The 19781-nt window shown below is 32.9% G+C and overlaps 1 protein-coding gene across 1 annotated transcript in view; it reads left to right on the top strand.

Moving 5' to 3' along the window:
* LOC148281050 (uncharacterized) overlaps positions 1-19781 on the top strand; it is a 257044-nt gene that overhangs the window by 115037 nt on the left and 122226 nt on the right. The window contains exon 2 of the mRNA XM_088227376.1: positions 522-1518. Within this exon, the coding sequence (XP_088083502.1) occupies positions 1155-1518 (364 nt within the window). The 5' untranslated portion in view covers positions 522-1154. The remainder of the gene's footprint in view (positions 1-521; positions 1519-19781) is intronic.

The following is a 19781-nucleotide window of genomic DNA, read 5'->3' on the forward strand; positions in this document are numbered from 1 at the left end:
TTTCCATTTTGTAAAAAAACAAATTGAAATGTAATCTAAATCACAAATAAATGTTTTAAATACGTCATATATTTATTTTACGTGGGTTCTTGAAAGTGCAATTTTTTACATGGGGGAAAATTCGCATATTTTTATGGAAAGATAAACAAGATTTCAAGAGATCGAAACTTTTTAGATTATTAAAAATACGATTAAACTTCTTGTTGAATTTTGTTAAAAATTTATTCAATCATAGAGCACAAATTGTTTTCTTTGAAGATCTGAAATTCGGAGGACGCTCAAGTTAAACAAAAGCGCTCTGTGACCGCATAAATTGAACTTATAGTAAAACAAAACCAATAAGTTCAATAGAAACTTTTTATCTACATCATTACTTTGGTTGAATTATTTGTAATTTCCTTTTTACTGTTCAACTTTTCTCTAGTTTTGCTGACAAAAGTTAAATTATCTGTACCGAAATGGAATTTTTATGTTTCGCATGCTGTATTTTATCATAACTGACGGTTTGTATTGATTTTCAGTTCGTTCGAGTGACTCCTTTGTATCGTCGCCGTGGCTTTATGGATGGGATATAAAACAAAACCAGCCAATATCAGCTTCTATCATCACTACGTGGAGTATTGATATGCAATCACCCGAGATCTACAAAGTCTGATACTCGGCCGATACGAAAATAGACCGCGATGTCTATCTGTATCAACTCGACATTTAGGATAGGACAAGTATACGCGAGAGTCCTAACTGGGATGGAAGAAAATGAAGCGAGAACACTCAGCTCAGGATACTTAAGTCCAGATTATGAGTGAGTTGGTACGAGACGTAATAATGTCACCGTCAACTCAGAAGTAGTCCTGAATTCAATGTTATATATAACCGTCGCCGGGCTATGGACCGACTAGTTTATTAGTGAAGTGTTTGCGGTAAAGTATGCTTGCGCTGTAACTATTTCAAACGTTGATTATTCAATTAGTGAAGCTAATCAGGTGTTGATCGGGAATGCAGTGAGTAAAGTGCGTCAAAAAGTCGTTTACGACACGTTGGAAAAAGCAGTTGCTAAGTGAACGCCTCCGCGAATGCGCGTAAATTTTGTAACCCACTAATGCCGCCGGAATTTCTGGAGGAAGTACGCGAACTCGTCGTCATCCGAATGAACGATGAGACAAATCATAGAAGTGGCTGATAAGGCGGTTTCCACAGATGACCTGATCCCCGAAGAAAAGGAACAATTTAGAAAGAGTATTCTGGACGTTGCTCGCCTGGAAACCGTTTTAGCGGCTCTCGTTGAGAGTAAGGTTGTTGCGATACGCACCGAAAATGAAAAGAACGGATCCAATCACTCCAGTCCGGTCGCTATCCTGGCCGGGAGGATCAATAAACGCTTCCAGAGTAACTCGACTGTATCTTCGGAGAAAATCAGCAAGCACAAGTTGAGCATAGACAATGTTCGCAGTGCGGAGGAAGGGAAACTACCCGGCGACGAGGGGAGCGGCAGGCCAGAGGGGGAGGTGACCCTACAAGGTAAGTTGCGTAGGAGAAAACCTCATATCTTGTGATATTATGTATATTATCTATTTTGCTCTAGATAGGTGCTCTGGACTCTGTCCCTCGCTTGTTAGAGATAATTGACAACCCAAGAACTTTCAATCTCGAGTACGGTAGATGGTAATGCTTTGATATTTTATTCGTCATACGTATTTTATTGCGTGATTTTTATTTATTAAAGCAAAATATTGTCAAAAAGTGTATGTATTTATTTATTTGACACTTTATATACATATACAATATATATACATATAAGGGCGGGCATATTGCTTTAAGGCTATTTCTTCCTACCTACCCAAACCGGTCAGTTTGAGAAAATTATAAATACACGGACATATCGAATCTTACAATTTTAAACAAAAATTAAAAACAAAGATTAACAAAAAAAAAATTTAAAAAAAAATTATCACCATACTATGAAGAGAGGATAGGAAGGAAAGAAGAAGGATAAAGGAACAATTTAAATATTTAGATAGTGACATTTTAATCTTGACTTAAATGTAAATAAAGAAGTGGCGTCTTTAACATTAGTGGGTAGATTATTCCACAATCGAGCGGGTACAACTGTGTACATCTTTTTCGGTAAAAACCAAGATTATTCTTATTCGCAATCATTAAATTATTCCAGAATATAAATTAGATTGTACTTCTGAGAAAAAAAAAACTTATATCATCTTTGTGGGACAAAAATTGACAATAATGGCGTTCTCTCAAAGAATTATTTATGATTAAATAAATCGGTGAGACATATTTTATGAAGTATAATAATGCTTAATATCTTTTGAAAATATCTTATTTCTGTCCTAAATATAGAAAAAAATATGACCACTAAGCATAGCTACAAATTGGATACATTATCAATATAGTATTGTGTTAAGCATTAATTTATTTAGTACAAACAGTTATCTTTACTACGGTTTTAGATAACAATATCCTACAAATAGAAGAATTATGGAACATGTTATAAAAGATTATACAGTTGTAGGTAAGATGCGAGTAATTAATTTGAAAACTGGTGTTTACCAGCACAAGATTTAAATATAATAACATTTACAACTAGAAAATGTTTTTTTTTTATTTTTGGAAATTAATAATTATTTTAACATACTATTATGCAAACCGGGTTGTGGTCCCGTGGAAATATTGTGAACTCACGAACCAAAGGTCCCTGGTTCAAATCTCACTCTACCACTGCTCGATAAATAAAAATAAAACAGGCTTTACTTATAAACCTTGTATTAAGTTGGCATGGTGGTAGAAATGAGGAAATTCAGTGGTTTTTTATGATTATTTTTTTATTTGACTATCAAACTAAGCCAAATTTGTTTTTTTTAGTATGTACTATTATCAGCGCTATGATTTTTTATGTTTTGTATTTATGAAATTACTGTGCTTCTTCTCGGTCGGTTCTGCTGATTGTTCCGGTGAATTAGCGTAAACCGGAAATTTTCCACAACTCTCTTATCATTGGTTGATTCATATGAAGTAGTGACGTCGTTCAGAGTACTTTGTTTTTATTAAAATACTTCTTGTACATTTTTAAGAAACTTAGCGGTACAATTTAATATTCTAATTTTTACCGCGCTGAATGAACAACAACAACAACAAACCATCACTCCGTTTCCCCGTAAGGCAGAGAGGATAGAACGCCACAACACTCTATATTTGCATACAGATCTCGTTTCCTCTACATTCATACATCTTTTCATGCACGCGCGCCGATTATTCCGGCTTTTGACATGTCCATCTTCAAGTATTAGTTGGATTTGGTCATGCCATGTCTTTCTCGGCCTTTCTCTATTTCTGCATCCATCAACATTCGCATTAAAAACATTCTTAGCCGTTCTTTCGCTGTCCATTCGTTATTTATGTCCAAACCAGCGCAGAGCTCCTTTCTTGATTTTGTCGATAATGGTTGTCTCAGCCTTACATAATGTACGGATCTCAACATTTGTGCATCTATCGTACATAGTTTTACCACATATTTGCCTGAGAGATCGCATTTCGACAGCATTCAGCCTACTTTCGTCCCTGTTTTTCCAAGTCCCTACTTCGCTTCCATACATCAGGGTCGGGACCAGGACTCCGTTGTGAACTGCATATTTTGCCTCTTGTGACAAACATTTATTTACCAAGGTTTATTTAAGTGCACCGTTCGCTCTGTTCCTGGCACTCACCCTCCTTTCATTTTCACAAATTCCTCTACTTGTTTAAGTATAACTCCATTCACAGTGATTTCACATTTAGTCATACTTTTATTTCTTTCAAAAACCATCACATTCGATTTATCGACATTCATCAGCAAATCGCTTCCCTTGCATACCTACATCGTAGACCTTTGATAAATGAATATGGCTGAAATCCCTCATATCTATCCCAAGGATAAGGCATAACTTTATTCCACGTTTATAATATTTTTTAAAAGCGTTTTTTTAAATATATTTATTCTGCTTGTGTAAGAAAAGGTTTTAGGCGTATATATTGTTGTTGTATATTTAGTTATAAAGGTGCTAAACTTGCTTTGTTTTTTTGTTCTCAATATGTGTTATTTTCTAAATGATAATATTATTTATGTTCTGAATTGAGTTGTTGTAACTCCTGGGAATGTAATTCATCGTATTATACTTGTAAAATACTTTGTATTATATAATTTATAAATAAAAAATAAAAAATATTTTGCTGTTAATACTACTTAAAGGTACTTTAAAAAATATCATAATTAAACCCGTTTGAAAACATGAAAAAAAAAATATACATAAATTAGGCCCATTTATAAATAATGATTAATATTTAAGGCATTAACTTTGTGGACGAACATTTGATATCAATAAAATTTAGTTAATATTTGTATCCTTCGAGACGTTTCCGTCTCTTGGTCAGGACACTAATAACACATAAACATAAAAATCGTTACACTAACAAGTTATATATAAATATTTTCTAACATTTACCTACATTTATAAATCTTTGAAATAGCTCATATAAACTTGATAAACATGAGTGTGCTTTGTATTTTCATATCGATTTTACGTATCAAGTGCTAACCAATCAATAACACTGATAAATTAATTCATTAATGTTTTAAAACCCACCAATTTACGTTTTACAAGCAATATGACTACATTACGTACGTATTTTTTTAGATGAGACACATCAATTTATTTGTTTTTCTATTTTAATTAACTTGAGTAAACTGTAAACATTGGGATCGCTTCAATCTCAAAATGAAAGCAATATCGTCAAGCAATATTTCAAACGGGAAGCATTTCCAACTCAAAGAAAAACGTTAAGGCATTTTTTGCGAAAAAAAATATAATTCAATATAACCCTTTTTGACGAATTTTTTTTACAAATTTAAAAATGAACAATAATTATTGCATAGTGAGTAACCATTAATGAAACAACAGGAAACTAAAATCAACACACGGAAGACCTGAAGAAATATTAATGTACGGGAATGTTTGTAAAAGAGAAGCTAATGTAAACAAATGACACTATCGCATTTTTATTTATAGGTTAGAAAAATCACATAGGCCAAATTACAAACAAATATTTCATTTAAACACTGAGGATAAATCAAGCAAGCGAATGAGTGGGGTATAGCGGAATATTTGAGAGGATCTATCGGTTCCTATGTAGGCAATGCCTGTTCTGAGGAACCGATGTATTGCGGCAAAAAAATAATAAAAATACAAAGGGTCGTATTTGCAAAAGTGTACACGGATATTATAAGTATGAATGTAACTTATAAGTATGCATATAATAAAATAAGTATATATATAACATATAGGTACAAATTAAGTTATAATTGTTAACAAATTTTTCGCTTCCCCTGTCTATCAACCATTTGCCAATTGTTTTCCCAAAACATGTTCTACCTTCGTTTTTCCAGATGTAAGGCACTAAATGATATAGGTTTGATCCCGTAAAAATAAAAGATCTTTGAAACACCGCTACACCATTCATTTTTTTTAACAGCCATTATTTTTTTTTTCTAAAAATAAGATCAATGCATTCTTTTGAGATATGTTTGAGTATTAATAGAAAGTTTTCGGAAAAATATAATTAATAGTTTTTTGGCCATATTCGTTACTAAACCTAGGTACCTACTGACAAGCTTTCATTTCATACAAGTCTTGTGTCGCGTACATGTAAATTGTAAATACGTTTTTTTATAGGTAAAGTCTGAATGATATCTAGTAACTTATATTAGCCACGAAACAGCATTTAAGGATATCTTTAATAATTTTACCTTTAATCAAACGATTTATGTCTAATTAAATTAATATATTTGTAATCAAATGATTTAAAATCAACACAGTCTATTTTCTATAACGGTTTCTAAGAAAAGTATTGTTGGTGTAATTTTAGATATTAATTTTCTTACATTTAGATACTTGAAGAAAACTAAAATATTTTGTTGAGATAAACCAAAGGTAGTTTTTTAGTATTTGCATAAGTGTGGTGTACTGCTCAATAAAACTCTAAATAATTAATTGATTATGGAAGATATATTGTAAAATTATTCGCACATTTTATTCAATACTAGCGCAAAAAGATCCAGCGAGATCATCTCTGGCGAGCGACTTTCATAATATCTTGTTAGCTCACGCATGCGGAAGTTACACTGTGCGCATTTTGATTTGCACGAGCTTAAACGCTAAATTTGTACGAAAAAAATAAATGTGGCTAAACTGTGGTTTGAGAGAGATAGACTACGTTACATAGCGGTAAATCATGCTTTAGGGGGAGAAAACAATATACATAATCCGTGCAGTGTCGGGACATGCGCAGATAGAACATCTGTAACTTAACTTGGAACATGCGTCTTCTTCTTCTTCAGCCTTGTTCTTTCCACTACTGGATAAAGACCTCTTCCAAACGTCTCCATTCCTTCCCATTGTTGTGTGCTAACCTCGTTTCCAACCCTTTTTGCCTTTTGTCATATTAAAAACAATCGCAATCCCTAGTTATATTCTATATGAGTGTCATCTTTTGTATTTTGACCACACACATTTTTCCCAATTAGTATTGTTTCCTATTTCTTTCACACAAGAGTTATTTATTACATCTTTTTTGGTGGTCATCTCTGGTGGTCATTTACTTGTACACGTCAATAATTTATTGTCTTAATGCGTTTGTGTAATATTGTTCAAATTTATCTTTTATGCCTAAAAGAGCAGATGTCTTTTGGTTAAAGGATCATATCTTTAAGCTCTAAGAAGTTTGCATTCATTTAATACAATACTTAAATTCCGATTGTTAGATATTGGTTATCTTGCGATTTCTCCAAGTTGCACCTTTTTTAACTGAAGCTATTATTATCCCTTCCATTTAATGTAAAGATACACTTTATAACCCAATACATTGGTTCCAGGAGGACACATTGAAATTAGATTCCTAACTTAGTACGTCGTGACTACGACAATTTATTATTAAATGTAAACTTAAATATTATTAATTATAAGTACAGTAAACCCAACGAGTGTAGATGGAGACATCTTGTTATCTTCAAAAGTGAACTAAATAAAACGATACCATCTTCGAAGCTGCCTTTTAACTGCCGGTAACCTGACAAGGGCTATTGCGTCACTGTATAAGGACAGCACAGCATGTGTGAAGTTGAATGGGTCATTCACATCGTGGTTTAATATTCCGAAAGGAGTCAAACAGGGATGTGTAATGTCACCATGGTTGTTCAACATATACATCGATAACTGTATGAAAGAACTGAAAGATTTAAGAATGGGAGCAAAAATGATTGGTATAACTGTTAACTGTCTTCTGTATGCGGATGATGCCGTGCTTCTTGCTAGCAGCAAAGAAGACCTTCCATTCTTGGTAACAAAAGTCTACGATGTATGCAAGAAAAGCGATTTGCTTATGAATGTTGATAAATCGAAAGTGATAGTTTTTGAAAGGGATGAAAATATAACTAAATGTGAGATCAGCGTGAACGGAGATATTCTGAATCAGGTAGAAGAATTTGTGTACCTGGGAAGTATGTTTACTAGGGATAGAAAGGCCGAGAAAGATATTGAAAGGAGAGTGAGTGTCGGGAACAGGGTGAACGGTGCACTAAAATCTACTTTGGAAAACAAATGTTTATCGCAGGAGGCTAAACTAGCAGTTCACAACGAAGTTCTAGTTCCAACTCTAATGTATGGGAGCGAAGTATGGAATTGAAAAAATAATTATGAAAGTAGGTTGAATGCTGTCGAAATGCGATCCCTCAGGCGAATGTGTGGTAAAACGATGCATGATAGGTTCACAAATGTCGAGATCCGTGAAGTGTGTAAGCTGAGACATGCATTTTTATTATTATTGACAGAATCAAGAAAGGGGTGCTGCGTTGGTTTGGACATGTAGAGCGAATAAACAGCGAAAGAACGGCTAAAAGGATCTACGATGCAAATGTTGATGGATGCAGAAAACGAGGAAGACCGAGAAAGACATGGCACGATCAAGTCCATCAAATACTTGAAGATGGACAGGTCAAAAGTAGGAATAATCGGCGTGCGTGCATGAGAAGATGTATGAATGTAGAGGAAGCGAGGTCTGTATGCCAAGATAGAGTGTTATGACGTTCTATCCGTTTGTTGTTGTTGTTATATATCATTAATTTAAACTTACTTAAGTATCAACTAATAAGTACATTGCGAATGATAGCGGCCGCTTTATTACCCTAGAAAAAACAACGGGAAATATAAATTTATACACCTACAATTCTCTTCTCGAGGACTATCGACTTTATTTTTGAATTAAGAATAATAAATCATAGGTATTCTTGGTATTGGTAAAATAACAAATAATCTTCTTAAAGTTATTTCCTTTCTATCAAACATCCTCTTCGTGTTCTAATTTACAAATTTATTAATATCTAACGAGATAGTGTATTTATTTTCCTTTCATTTTGACATAAAACAGACGTATATTATGTAAAATAGTAATGCGCATATCGATATATGAAAATATTCGATTGCTTTATTACCAATTAAGTAGGTTTATTAAGAAAATAAAAATTAATGAGTTTTTAAGATTTACCCAAGTATTTCAATTTTGAAGGTCATTTTCAACGAGTTGTAAATAACTCACTATTGGAAATTATGAATCGAATTTTGGTAAATCGTAGAACCTTGGATCCGTGAGTCCGCGAAACTAGCCACGGAACCACAAGCCAGTTCGTATTTTTCGTTTGATTATTCAGGAGCTATTGTTATTATAAAGTACACTGGCAGCTTTACTGATGCGGATAAATCTAATGCTCTTAATTTGAAATAAATATATACAAACAGAATGTTAAGGTTAACTATATCTTTTTTTTTTCAATTTTAATACAAAATTTATTTATAGAGTACAATTTACTTTCGGCTTCGTGGTGTAGTGGTCAGTGCGCTTGCCTACCATTCAAGAGGTCTCAGGTTCGATTCTTGACATAATTGACACGAAATATTTATTGAAAAAGGTGTTTTCACACTAGAATATTTTATAGTCCCTGGACCTCTCACCTGAAGCGTACGACTGATCATCTTACCTTCGTGTAATAAAAATGATTAATATACGCTGTGATTGGTGTACCAATGCAGAGCCCCATGCACCATTGAGAGCGGAAAAAGGAATGATAAATGATAACAATATACGTAATGTGTTTAAAATATATTTTTTGCTGATTTAAAAACAGATACGCAGTTAATATATCTTTAATATGGAGACGATTTTTTTTAGTATTTTGATTGAAAAATATACATATACATAAAAATACAAAAATATAAAAAACAAGACATTGATAGTTAAAAAACATATAATTTACGAAAAGTATATGAAACAAACCATACATTATCATAAAATTCGAAAAAATATGGAATACAATAATAAAAACCTATTTTTTATTTTAAAAACCTAAACAAACATATTTTTAAGAAAATAAAATTAATAACAATTAAAAAAACACATTGAAGGACAAAAATTTAATTTAGAGTAAAACTTTCTGTAAAAAAACAACAAAAATGAATAAAAAATACTTTAAAAAAAGCGTAGAAAAAATTACATTCTGATAACTTGTAAAAATTTATTAACATTAGATAATGAATTATTTTTAAATTGACTTAAGGACTTTTCAAAAACCCCTATCTTTCGCGTTGCACTTTTAAAACTTATTGTACTCCCTGCATATGCCAGAGAGGGGATTATAATATCCTGTATTCGAAGCAAAACACTCTGGATTACGCAGTCGTATATAAGCGTGTAAGTTAATATTGCTAATGAGTGACGTGTCAACGTGATAATTAAGAATTTCGTATGGCCAGACGAAGTCTATTATATTTCGTCTCATTTCAAAGTTATCAATTTTGAAAATCGTTCGATTGAAAACAGACAGTTTCATACAAAGTATAATACTAACTAAACAAAGAAGAATAGATTTCATTACTTAAGTATACCTCGATAAAGAAGTTTGTAAAGCTTTGAAACCGGTCGGAATAAAAAATACAAAATAAGTGGTTAAAAACAAAGTTGTTTTCATTTATGTTATTATTTATTTATTATATATATACGGCCTAAGCCAATTACAACAGTTACATGAAGAAACATAAATGCAAGAAACTGAACAAAAAGAACATAAAACTATTTAGCAAAGACAAACAAGGGCAAAAAAATAATAGTATACAGTATATTAAAAAAAACGAAAGACCAAAAACTTTGAGCTAAACCATGCCAATCCAACTTCATCCCACACTGTTTAGTCGCGAAGAGATCTACGAAAAGCCGGAAGATCTATCCCAAAAAATTCCAAGTCGTGTGATGAATTGACTAATCTACACATTCTGGACATTGGGGCATAAAAACCAAAGTTGCTCTTAGAAGATTTTATAAATAGCAGATTTTGACTTCTGGTGACACGGTTGGGAACATGAAAAGAAATTGATTGCAACAGAGATGCGACATCACTTAAAGCATTAAGTATTTTGAAAATGCATATAAAGTCCATCAGTCCATATAAAGTCCGTCAGTTCTACGCCTCTCCAATGAAGACAGATTAAGAGATTGCTCTATTTCAAAATAAGAATGATTACTCCTTTGTAATCCGAGCAACCATGCCACTTTTCTTAGAAAACGTTGATGGACAGACTCGATATGGTCAATATGAGTCCTGTAGAATGGAGACCAAATAAGAGAAGCGTATTCTAGATGGGGTCGAACTGGTGAACAATAAAGAGTTTTGATGGTATTAATATTTTTGAAGTCCGCCGTCACTCTATTGATAAAACCGAGAAGTTTGAGAGATTATAATGAATAACCGCAAAATTAGTGCTTCAAATATAAAATTTATATTAAAAACATGTTACTTTATATAGTAATAAAATGTATTGTCAATTACGAAAGTAGTTCAAATATCCTGATACGATGAAAAAACTAATTGCACAAAAACCCATCAGATATTTTGATCGGGGGCCTTACTTATAAATCGGGTATAAAGTTTAGTTTGAGAATAGTGGTAGAGTAATGATGGTATAGCTAAAAGTATTACTTATAAACCTCGTATAGAGTTAAGCTCGGTTGAAATCGGAGATAGCAACCATAGAAACTTATACCTGCACATTTTGTGGTATAACGCTGGAATAAACACGCGATCCGTCAAAAGTCATATTTTTCGGTAATCAAAATGGATAATTTATCAGTTTTTATTTCAATTTTAAACAATTTCGAAGTCCTGCGACCTTCTCAATGCAATTCGAGTGATTTTTAATAATCTGTTTTGATAATATCTGAAATGTTATATGTTTGTATGTGTTTAAATTAATTGTGATTAAAAATGAAACACAAATAAACAAAATAACTCGTTTTTTACGTTCTCCTCTTCTTCCCAATTTTGATTTCTTTTTCAAACGGTTTTCTCCATGTTCTCTGTTACACTGACAGTAGTCCCGATTCGACTTTGACGTTTGTTTGTTGTAGTTATAAAAGTTACTGCGCACGCGCACATATCAGTGTTGACTGATTAAAAAAATTAAGCATGAAATAACCTGTGAATTCCAGGTAAAAAATATTTTTATAAGAAAGCTTTTTTTTATTTCGGTTATAAATCGTTAAACCGGGTTTAGTTATTTCTTAATGTTAACCTGGTATAAGGAAATCTAATAAGTAAGGCCCCTTGTTTATTTAATAAGAAGAGTTAATAATCGATTATAAGAATAATAATATAATTATTTGGTTACTCATAATCGACTATGCTGCCGATTATTCGCAGCACTAAAGTAAACGGTTTATATTACCATCAATAATGAAAGAACTCTCTCTCTCTTGTATGAATAATGCACTTCTTAAATGTTTCAAGCAGCTTTTCATATTGATTTTGTCGACAAGAAACCTTCATAATATTGTAGTAAAGACACATTTATGTACTTTGAGCGAATACAAGCTTATGAGCCATATATTGAAATTGTTTCTTAAGATAATACACGCCAGAATAAGACTGAGGTGCGAGCGAGATTTAGGTCACACTCAGTTTGGGTTAAAAAATGGCTTTGGTACCCGGGAAGCGCTGACAGTAATAAATATATTGTATCAAAACTGTTTTGACAAAAGGAAAGACATCTATGCTTGTTTCGTTGATTACGAAAAAGCATTTGACAGAGTAAAACACTCTGATTTGATTAAAATGCTACTAAGCTGCAGTACACACGAGAAGGATGTGAGAGTAATAAAAAATCCTCTATTGGGACCAAAGCGCTATTATTAAACTGGAAAATGGAAATTCTCTCCCAAGGTATTCCCATTTAGCGAGGGGTCCGACAGGGTTGTGTTCTCTCGCCTACTTTGTTTAACCAGTACTCCTACTTGGTCGTCAAAGAAGCGCTGACTAATACAAATCTCAGTGTGAAGGTAAACGGAGTAGCCATCAATAATATTAGATATGCAGATGCAACTGTTCTAATTGCAAGCAATATATAAGCCCTTCAAGAAATGCTTGGTAAGATTGACTCCGTCGTTGAATGTTTTAGTTTAAATATTAATGAAAAAAAATATGGTTTTTAGCCGAGAGAGTCCTCCAATTGTAAATCTCTAACTTAAGGGTGTCAATATAAAGAGATAGAAACAGTTCAGGTACTTGGGCAGTATCATCACTGAAAATCTAGACATTGACATAAAATGCAAAATAGAAACGGCCCGAAAAGCATTTAACAAAATGAAAATTTTTCTTTGTGACGATAATATAAACCTTAAGCTGAGACAATGAATGGTCAAATGTTATATGTTATGGTCTGTCTTACTGTACGGTGTAGGGGCGTGGACTCTTATAGTTAATATTATAAACTCCCTTAAAACACTTTAATAAATTATACTGTTTTTTCGCCCAAATGTAATTTTTTTTTTGGAGATGGGAGTTTTGCAAGTTAGTCAGACGATACTCGATAAAACACAATAAGAATACCCCGGCAGGTCAAATAAAAATTTAAAATTGTCTCGAGATTCCTTGGTTATAAATATGTTTGTACGTACATGCAATAAATTTATCGAGATGAAATTAAAATTAAAACTTACAAAATGTTGTGTCAAAGAAACAATTCACATGATATTAAAAGGTCTGCATTTTAGGAATTATAATGATGACGCAATAAATTATTCGAAAGATAGTAAACAAGTGAACATTTTTATCGAGGGATAAAAGTGCTTAACTGTTAGATAACTTCGAGTTAGATTTGTAGACGATGAAGACTCCAGTAAATAACATCATTTAATCCTCAAGTAGGGAAGCCAGCCCTAACTACCATTAGGGAAGAAAGCAATTATAGGAAAACTCATTAAAGGATAGACAGAGTACATGAAACTTAGCTCTGGCTATCATTACCTAGTTCTTAGCGGAAAGTCGGCAATATCATGAACCAATTTTTGTTATTTAACTACGGTTTACGCTAACTTATGGTTAAGTTGTTACTGTTACCTGTACCATAAAGTTTAAAACATGTTTTATTTTTACTAAGAAAAACCTCAGAATTAACATACTACTTAAATTTTGTGATAAATTAAGTGAGATCAAAAGAACCCAACAGAATATAAACACTCGCTCAGCAACACAAATTAACTGTCCCATTTGTATCAACCGCCTTTGGTAAAAAGCAAAACAATGTAATTGCTCCAAAAATATTTTATGATTTATTGCCAAATATAAAAGACTCAAAATGTAAAACAAATTTTAAAATAAAAATAACTGCATATATAAATAGTGTAGCGAGAGATTTAAAAAAAAAATGTAAATCAATAAACGTAGTACTTTATATAACTGGTACACACATTATTTATATTTTTTTATATATTATACAGTATTATTTATGTTTAAGTAACATGTATTCTTGGCCTATATATATTATTTATATTTGTATAATAATGATTTTTGATTTCTTACATTTGATTAGCTAGGCATTTATAATTAAGTAGTTTTAGTTTTCTTTTTAATGTTATTGTTTTATTAGTATAGGACTACTTACGCTCTAAAGATAAAAAAATCTCCATCTTAGAACAGGCTGTGCCATGTTCGATGGAGACTACCATAAACAGAGAACACTCCGTTTTCATTTTACATTAATTATTTTTATATGGATTCCCTGTTATTAAGTATGTATATTATTTTTTTTGCAATAAATTTATAAATAAAATAACATTGATTTATTTTTAATTTGCTTATATTTCACCATTTTTGGATTATTCTTTTTTATTTAATATCCCCCATTTGGATGTCCCATGCCGATGGAAACATTTTACATTATGTTGAAACATACCCTAAACACGTATTTGTTTACTAACGGCCGTAGCCAGTTTGTACAAAATGTAAACATTAAAATTGAATCCAGGACCTCAAAAAAGGTAGACAAACGTTTCAAACACTACTCAGCGTCGCGGTCTTATCTCCCTTCGATTTCCTTATTCAGAATTTTTACCCGAGAGCACCCATCGACTCGAAAATACTCGTTCAGGGTTTTGGTTCTATTTCACAAATATAACTGTATTCTGCATCCGCCTGGATACAGATAACTATTAACTATAAAATTTCTACTTTCATATCTTCAATCCAGCTTAAAATCATTTAAAAAACGATTTTTCATAAATTTATAATATTTAACTACCCAATTCCCAAAGAGATCCATCTACTTTCAGTGGTTCAAGAATTTCTCATTTAAAACTACCTGGCTTCAAGGTGAAAATAATTTAATATTTCCAACAGATTTATTTTTTACCGCGAGGAAAAAAACATTTAATCTCAGCCGGAGAAGCCAGAGTTTTTCCTCGTTTTATAAAATCATTAACTTGGTTTTACATGCCAAAATAAGTTAGGAAGAGAGGATAGAAGGTATGTCTTACACTAGGGATTAATTCTTCCCACATTCTTCCCAACCCATTAAAATTGCAGAAAGCAATTTGTCTTACTTTTTAAGTCTCTCGTTCTAGATTTTCCCACCGTACTTTCTTTCAATACTTATTGTAGAATCAATCAATAAATTTTCAGTATGTAATTGTTTAAAACGTGACTTGCTTTTAAATAAATAACGTATTTAAATAATAAGATTATTATCCCACTTAGAATATTAAAATTTGCTCCACAATATTTTATCAAAATACTTTTGATTAAACCTGGTTCGGCCGTTTTGTTTTTTTTCGTTCATCCGCAGAATATGGCCCAGACAACCGTATCGCCTCCGCTTGATGACAGTTGTCATCGGAGTTTTCTGCGTCCGTTCTCTTACGTCGTTAATAATACCTTAAAAAGTTAAACTACCCCGCAACCAAGATTCTTCTGTGATACCCATTCTCAAAACTTAGCATTTTGCTGTTTTGGGCCCTTGTAAGGTGCCACGATTCGCATCCGCAAAAGAGAATAGGCGTTATGCAGGCGTTATAAAGGTAACATTTGGTTTTCACTGAGTAAATATTCGATTACCAGATAGCCTTCATACTGTTTAATGTGGCGCTTGCTACTCCTAGCCGCATTCCTAGTTCATTTTGAAAGCTTCCATTTTCTGTAACACGTACTTCCTAGTATTTAAGACATGGTGGTACTCCCGGGTACTTGAAACCCGTAATAAGGTGGTATATAAACACACATAATTTACTAATACTTAAAAAAAAAACTTTTTTTTTCAGTGATAAACCCTCACGTACATTTAACAATATATTTTTACTTTTAAAAATTTTATGTAAATATTATTCTGTCCCAAAATGAGTTTGTTATAACTCCTAGGAGTACAAAAAAATGTTTGATTAAATAAATAAAAAAATAAAATAAGTTTATTGTATAATTTCAGTCCATGGTTTATTAGTCTCGATTGTCCTTTTCTCGTTTTAAAATATTGTTTAGGATATTTTTCTGATATTCTCCTATTGTGCTCATGTTTACTACAGTTTTTTTCAAGTTTTAATTCTTCGTCCACAATTACATCAATTACAATTACACTAATACTTACATCATTGCCGAAGTTTTATGTTTCTTTATTAATTCTGAGATTAAATAGTCTTATCAAAGAGTAGTAAATTCTCTCTCGGTTAACTTTACATTAAACAGATGTTTTTTTTTGCCATTAACAAAACTTTTAAACCTTTTCAACGTCCCTCTGGTCCAAGTAGATTAAAGTTCTTATGAAAACATTCATTTAAAATAACGGTTTTGTCATTCCCATGACGGAACTGGCTTGTGGTTTAAATTTTGTCTCTCTTTTGGAAAATGTGTTTTGTTCCCGGAAACTGCTTGCATATAAAAAGGTGTTAAATAGAAAAGTAGATGAATACGGCTATTTTAATAATTCCGCTGAAATCCATTCATGCGACGGAAATGCCGTGAAACATTTTCATGGGAATTTCTGAACAAAAGGGTTTGCAGGCAATGCGCTGAATCTTTGTTTCAACCAGACGTGTTTCCATGCATTTTGAGGCGTCCACACATATCACGAAGAAAATAAAACATCTTTTGCTACTATTTTATATTTTATCCGATTACTTCAATCGCAATACAAAATTATAAAAATACTTCATCATCATTTCATCATCACATCGTCTGGTGCATAGGGCAATGCATTGCTTAACCAAATGCAAAGTATTTGTGTTATTATAGTCCAGACACAATAGAATATTGCAGTAACTTTTAAAATCAATATTTCATGCCAGGAATCTAACCATACTAATGTGTCAACCACTACTCAAGAAGGCGAACTAATCTCCACTCGATTTCGTCATTCAGAATTTTTACCTGAGAGCGGTCATCGGGTCGACAACACTCGTCCATTGGATCACATACTGTATTTTTTATTCATTTGGACACGGAGTACAGATAAACACATCTATTCAATATATTATATTAAATTCTAGTCATCACAGGAATGATACAAAAACTAATACCCAAAGCTTTATTATTCAACAACAAAAAGTGTAATATTTTTTAATTGTTTTAAATCCATTCATCACCATCATTTTCCTTTTTGTGCCTTATGATGCATGGGGCACTGCATTGTTACATAAACATTTGTCAGTGGATAATAAGTTTATATTCCTTTAATTATGTTTATTTTATTACAATACCAAAATTTTGAATTGGTCCACTATATTATGAAAATCTCTCTCCTCCACTCCTCCACTATATTTCCTCATCCCTTAATCTTCTTACAAGCTCTTTTTCTCTCATGTATTGTATAATATATTATTTTTCTCTTTACTGTGTAACATGTTCTCTCATTATATTTGTGAAAAACTTCAATTGGATGTATGTACTATTTTTTATATTTTGTATTCTTATATAACAACACTTGTTTTTTCTTAATAAAATAATAATAATAAACCGCAGCGTATCTTGATCATTTAATGCTACAAGAAGGTGAGATGATTAATCTTACGCTTCAGAAACTAAGAACTATAAAACATTCGTAAATAACTTACAAATGAGGAGAACATTAAAATAAAATAAATAAAACAACTTTGTTTTTAACCACTAATTTATTTTATTATAATGAATAACGACAAAGTTAGTGCTTCAAATATAAACTGTATATATAGATGAGAACATTGTTTGAAATCACTCATATAAAATAATAATTTTGACAATTGATTTGGAAATACAATAGTTTTGTCTTTTTCAAATCGTTCAATACGTTTGTGGGACTCAGCCGGAAAACAATGCTCACTGCGACCGACCTACTGTCGTCTTAAGGACAGAGCAGAAAATAAATCATGCGTTTCCTTTACGTAAACAACAAAAAAGCAAAAGATCTCAAATATTGATTACCTAGCACGAATGTCGAATTGCCGACAGTAGGGAAATATACCCATCTCGGTAGAATAAAGAGAATACTATGGACAACTACAATAAAAGCATTTTCATCCTTAGGTACCATCAGTAGTGGGTCAGTAATTCAGTGGAGTTCAGTTCAGACGTGAAGTAGATTAGATCATATTTAGATTTATTTCAACAGAGAGGGAAAAAGTTTTCGAGAAGAAATTTGGAAGTCTAGGCATTTACAGGGCTTATGACCTGTCATTGGCTGGTTTAAATGGCCACTTTACACACTGTGTAACATTCACCATTCTGCCCATGTTTGAACATCCACATTTCCTCAACTCTTCCATCTGTTGACTTTTGTGAAGTGAAAGAGCTGAAACCTTTATCACGTGGGTGAGATTCATCCGGCTGAACCAAATCACCTACTAGGCAACGCCTGGAAACAATTTTCCAATTTTTATACTTCTTCTTTTACCAGGTAGTAATTCAACAATGTTTGATTATGTCCAAATGCTTGCAGACTGGCTGGATTTCCTCCCTAGGGAGTTGTTCATATTTAGATTTATTTCAACAGAGAGGGAAAAAGTTTTCGAGAAGAAATTTGGAAGTCTAGGCATTTACAGGGCTTATGACCTGTCATTGGCTGGTTTAAGTGGCCACTTTACACACTGTGTAACATTCACCATTCTGCCCATGTTTGAACATCCACATTTCCTCAACTCTTCCATCTGTTGACTTTTGTGAAGTGAAAGAGCTGAAACCTTTATCACGTGGGTGAGATTCATCCGGCTGAACCAAATCACCTACTAGGCAACGCCTGGAAACAATTTTCCAATTTTTATACTTCTTCTTTTACCAGGTAGTAATTCAACAATGTTTGATTATGTCCAAATGCTTGCAGACTGGCTGGATTTCCTCCCTAGGGAGTTGTTCATATTTAGATTTATTTCAACAGAGAGGGAAAAAGTTTTCGAGAAGAAATTTGGAAGTCTAGGCATTTACAGGGCTTATGACCTGTCATTGGCTGGTTTAAGTGGCCACTTTACACACTGTGTAACATTCACCATTCTGCCCATGTTTGAACATCCACATTTCCTCAACTCTTCCATCTGTTGACTTTTGTGAAGTGAAAGAGCTGAAACCTTTATCACGTGGGTGAGATTCATCCGGCTGAACCAAATCACCTACTAGGCAACGCCTGGAAACAATTTTCCAATTTTTATACTTCTTCTTTTACCAGGTAGTAATTCAACAATGTTTGATTATGTCCAAATGCTTGCAGACTGGCTGGATTTCCTCCCTAGGGAGTTGTTCATATTTAGATTTATTTCAACAGAGAGGGAAAAAGTTTTCGAGAAGAAATTTGGAAGTCTAGGCATTTACAGGGCTTATGACCTGTCATTGGCTGGTTTAAGTGGCCACTTTACACACTGTGTAACATTCACCATTCTGCCCATGTTTGAACATCCACATTTCCTCAACTCTTCCATCTGTTGACTTTTGTGAAGTGAAAGAGCTGAAACCTTTATCACGTGGGTGAGATTCATCCGGCTGAACCAAATCACCTACTAGGCAACGCCTGGAAACAATTTTCCAATTTTTATACTTCTTCTTTTACCAGGTAGTAATTCAACAATGTTTGATTATGTCCAAATGCTTGCAGACTGGCTGGATTTCCTCCCTAGGGAGTTGTTCATATTTAGATTTATTTCAACAGAGAGGGAAAAAGTTTTCGAGAAGAAATTTGGAAGTCTAGGCATTTACAGGGCTTATGACCTGTCATTGGCTGGTTTAAGTGGCCACTTTACACACTGTGTAACATTCACCATTCTGCCCATGTTTGAACATCCACATTTCCTCAACTCTTCCATCTGTTGACTTTTGTGAAGTGAAAGAGCTGAAACCTTTATCACGTGGGTGAGATTCATCCGGCTGAACCAAATCACCTACTAGGCAACGCCTGGAAACAATTTTCCAATTT

Source organism: Micrasema longulum, unplaced genomic scaffold (genome assembly GCF_059751315.1).
Source record: "Micrasema longulum isolate JH-2025_06_02 unplaced genomic scaffold, ASM5975131v1 h1tg000501l, whole genome shotgun sequence".
In the NCBI taxonomy this organism is placed as follows: Eukaryota; Metazoa; Arthropoda; class Insecta; order Trichoptera; family Brachycentridae; genus Micrasema; species Micrasema longulum.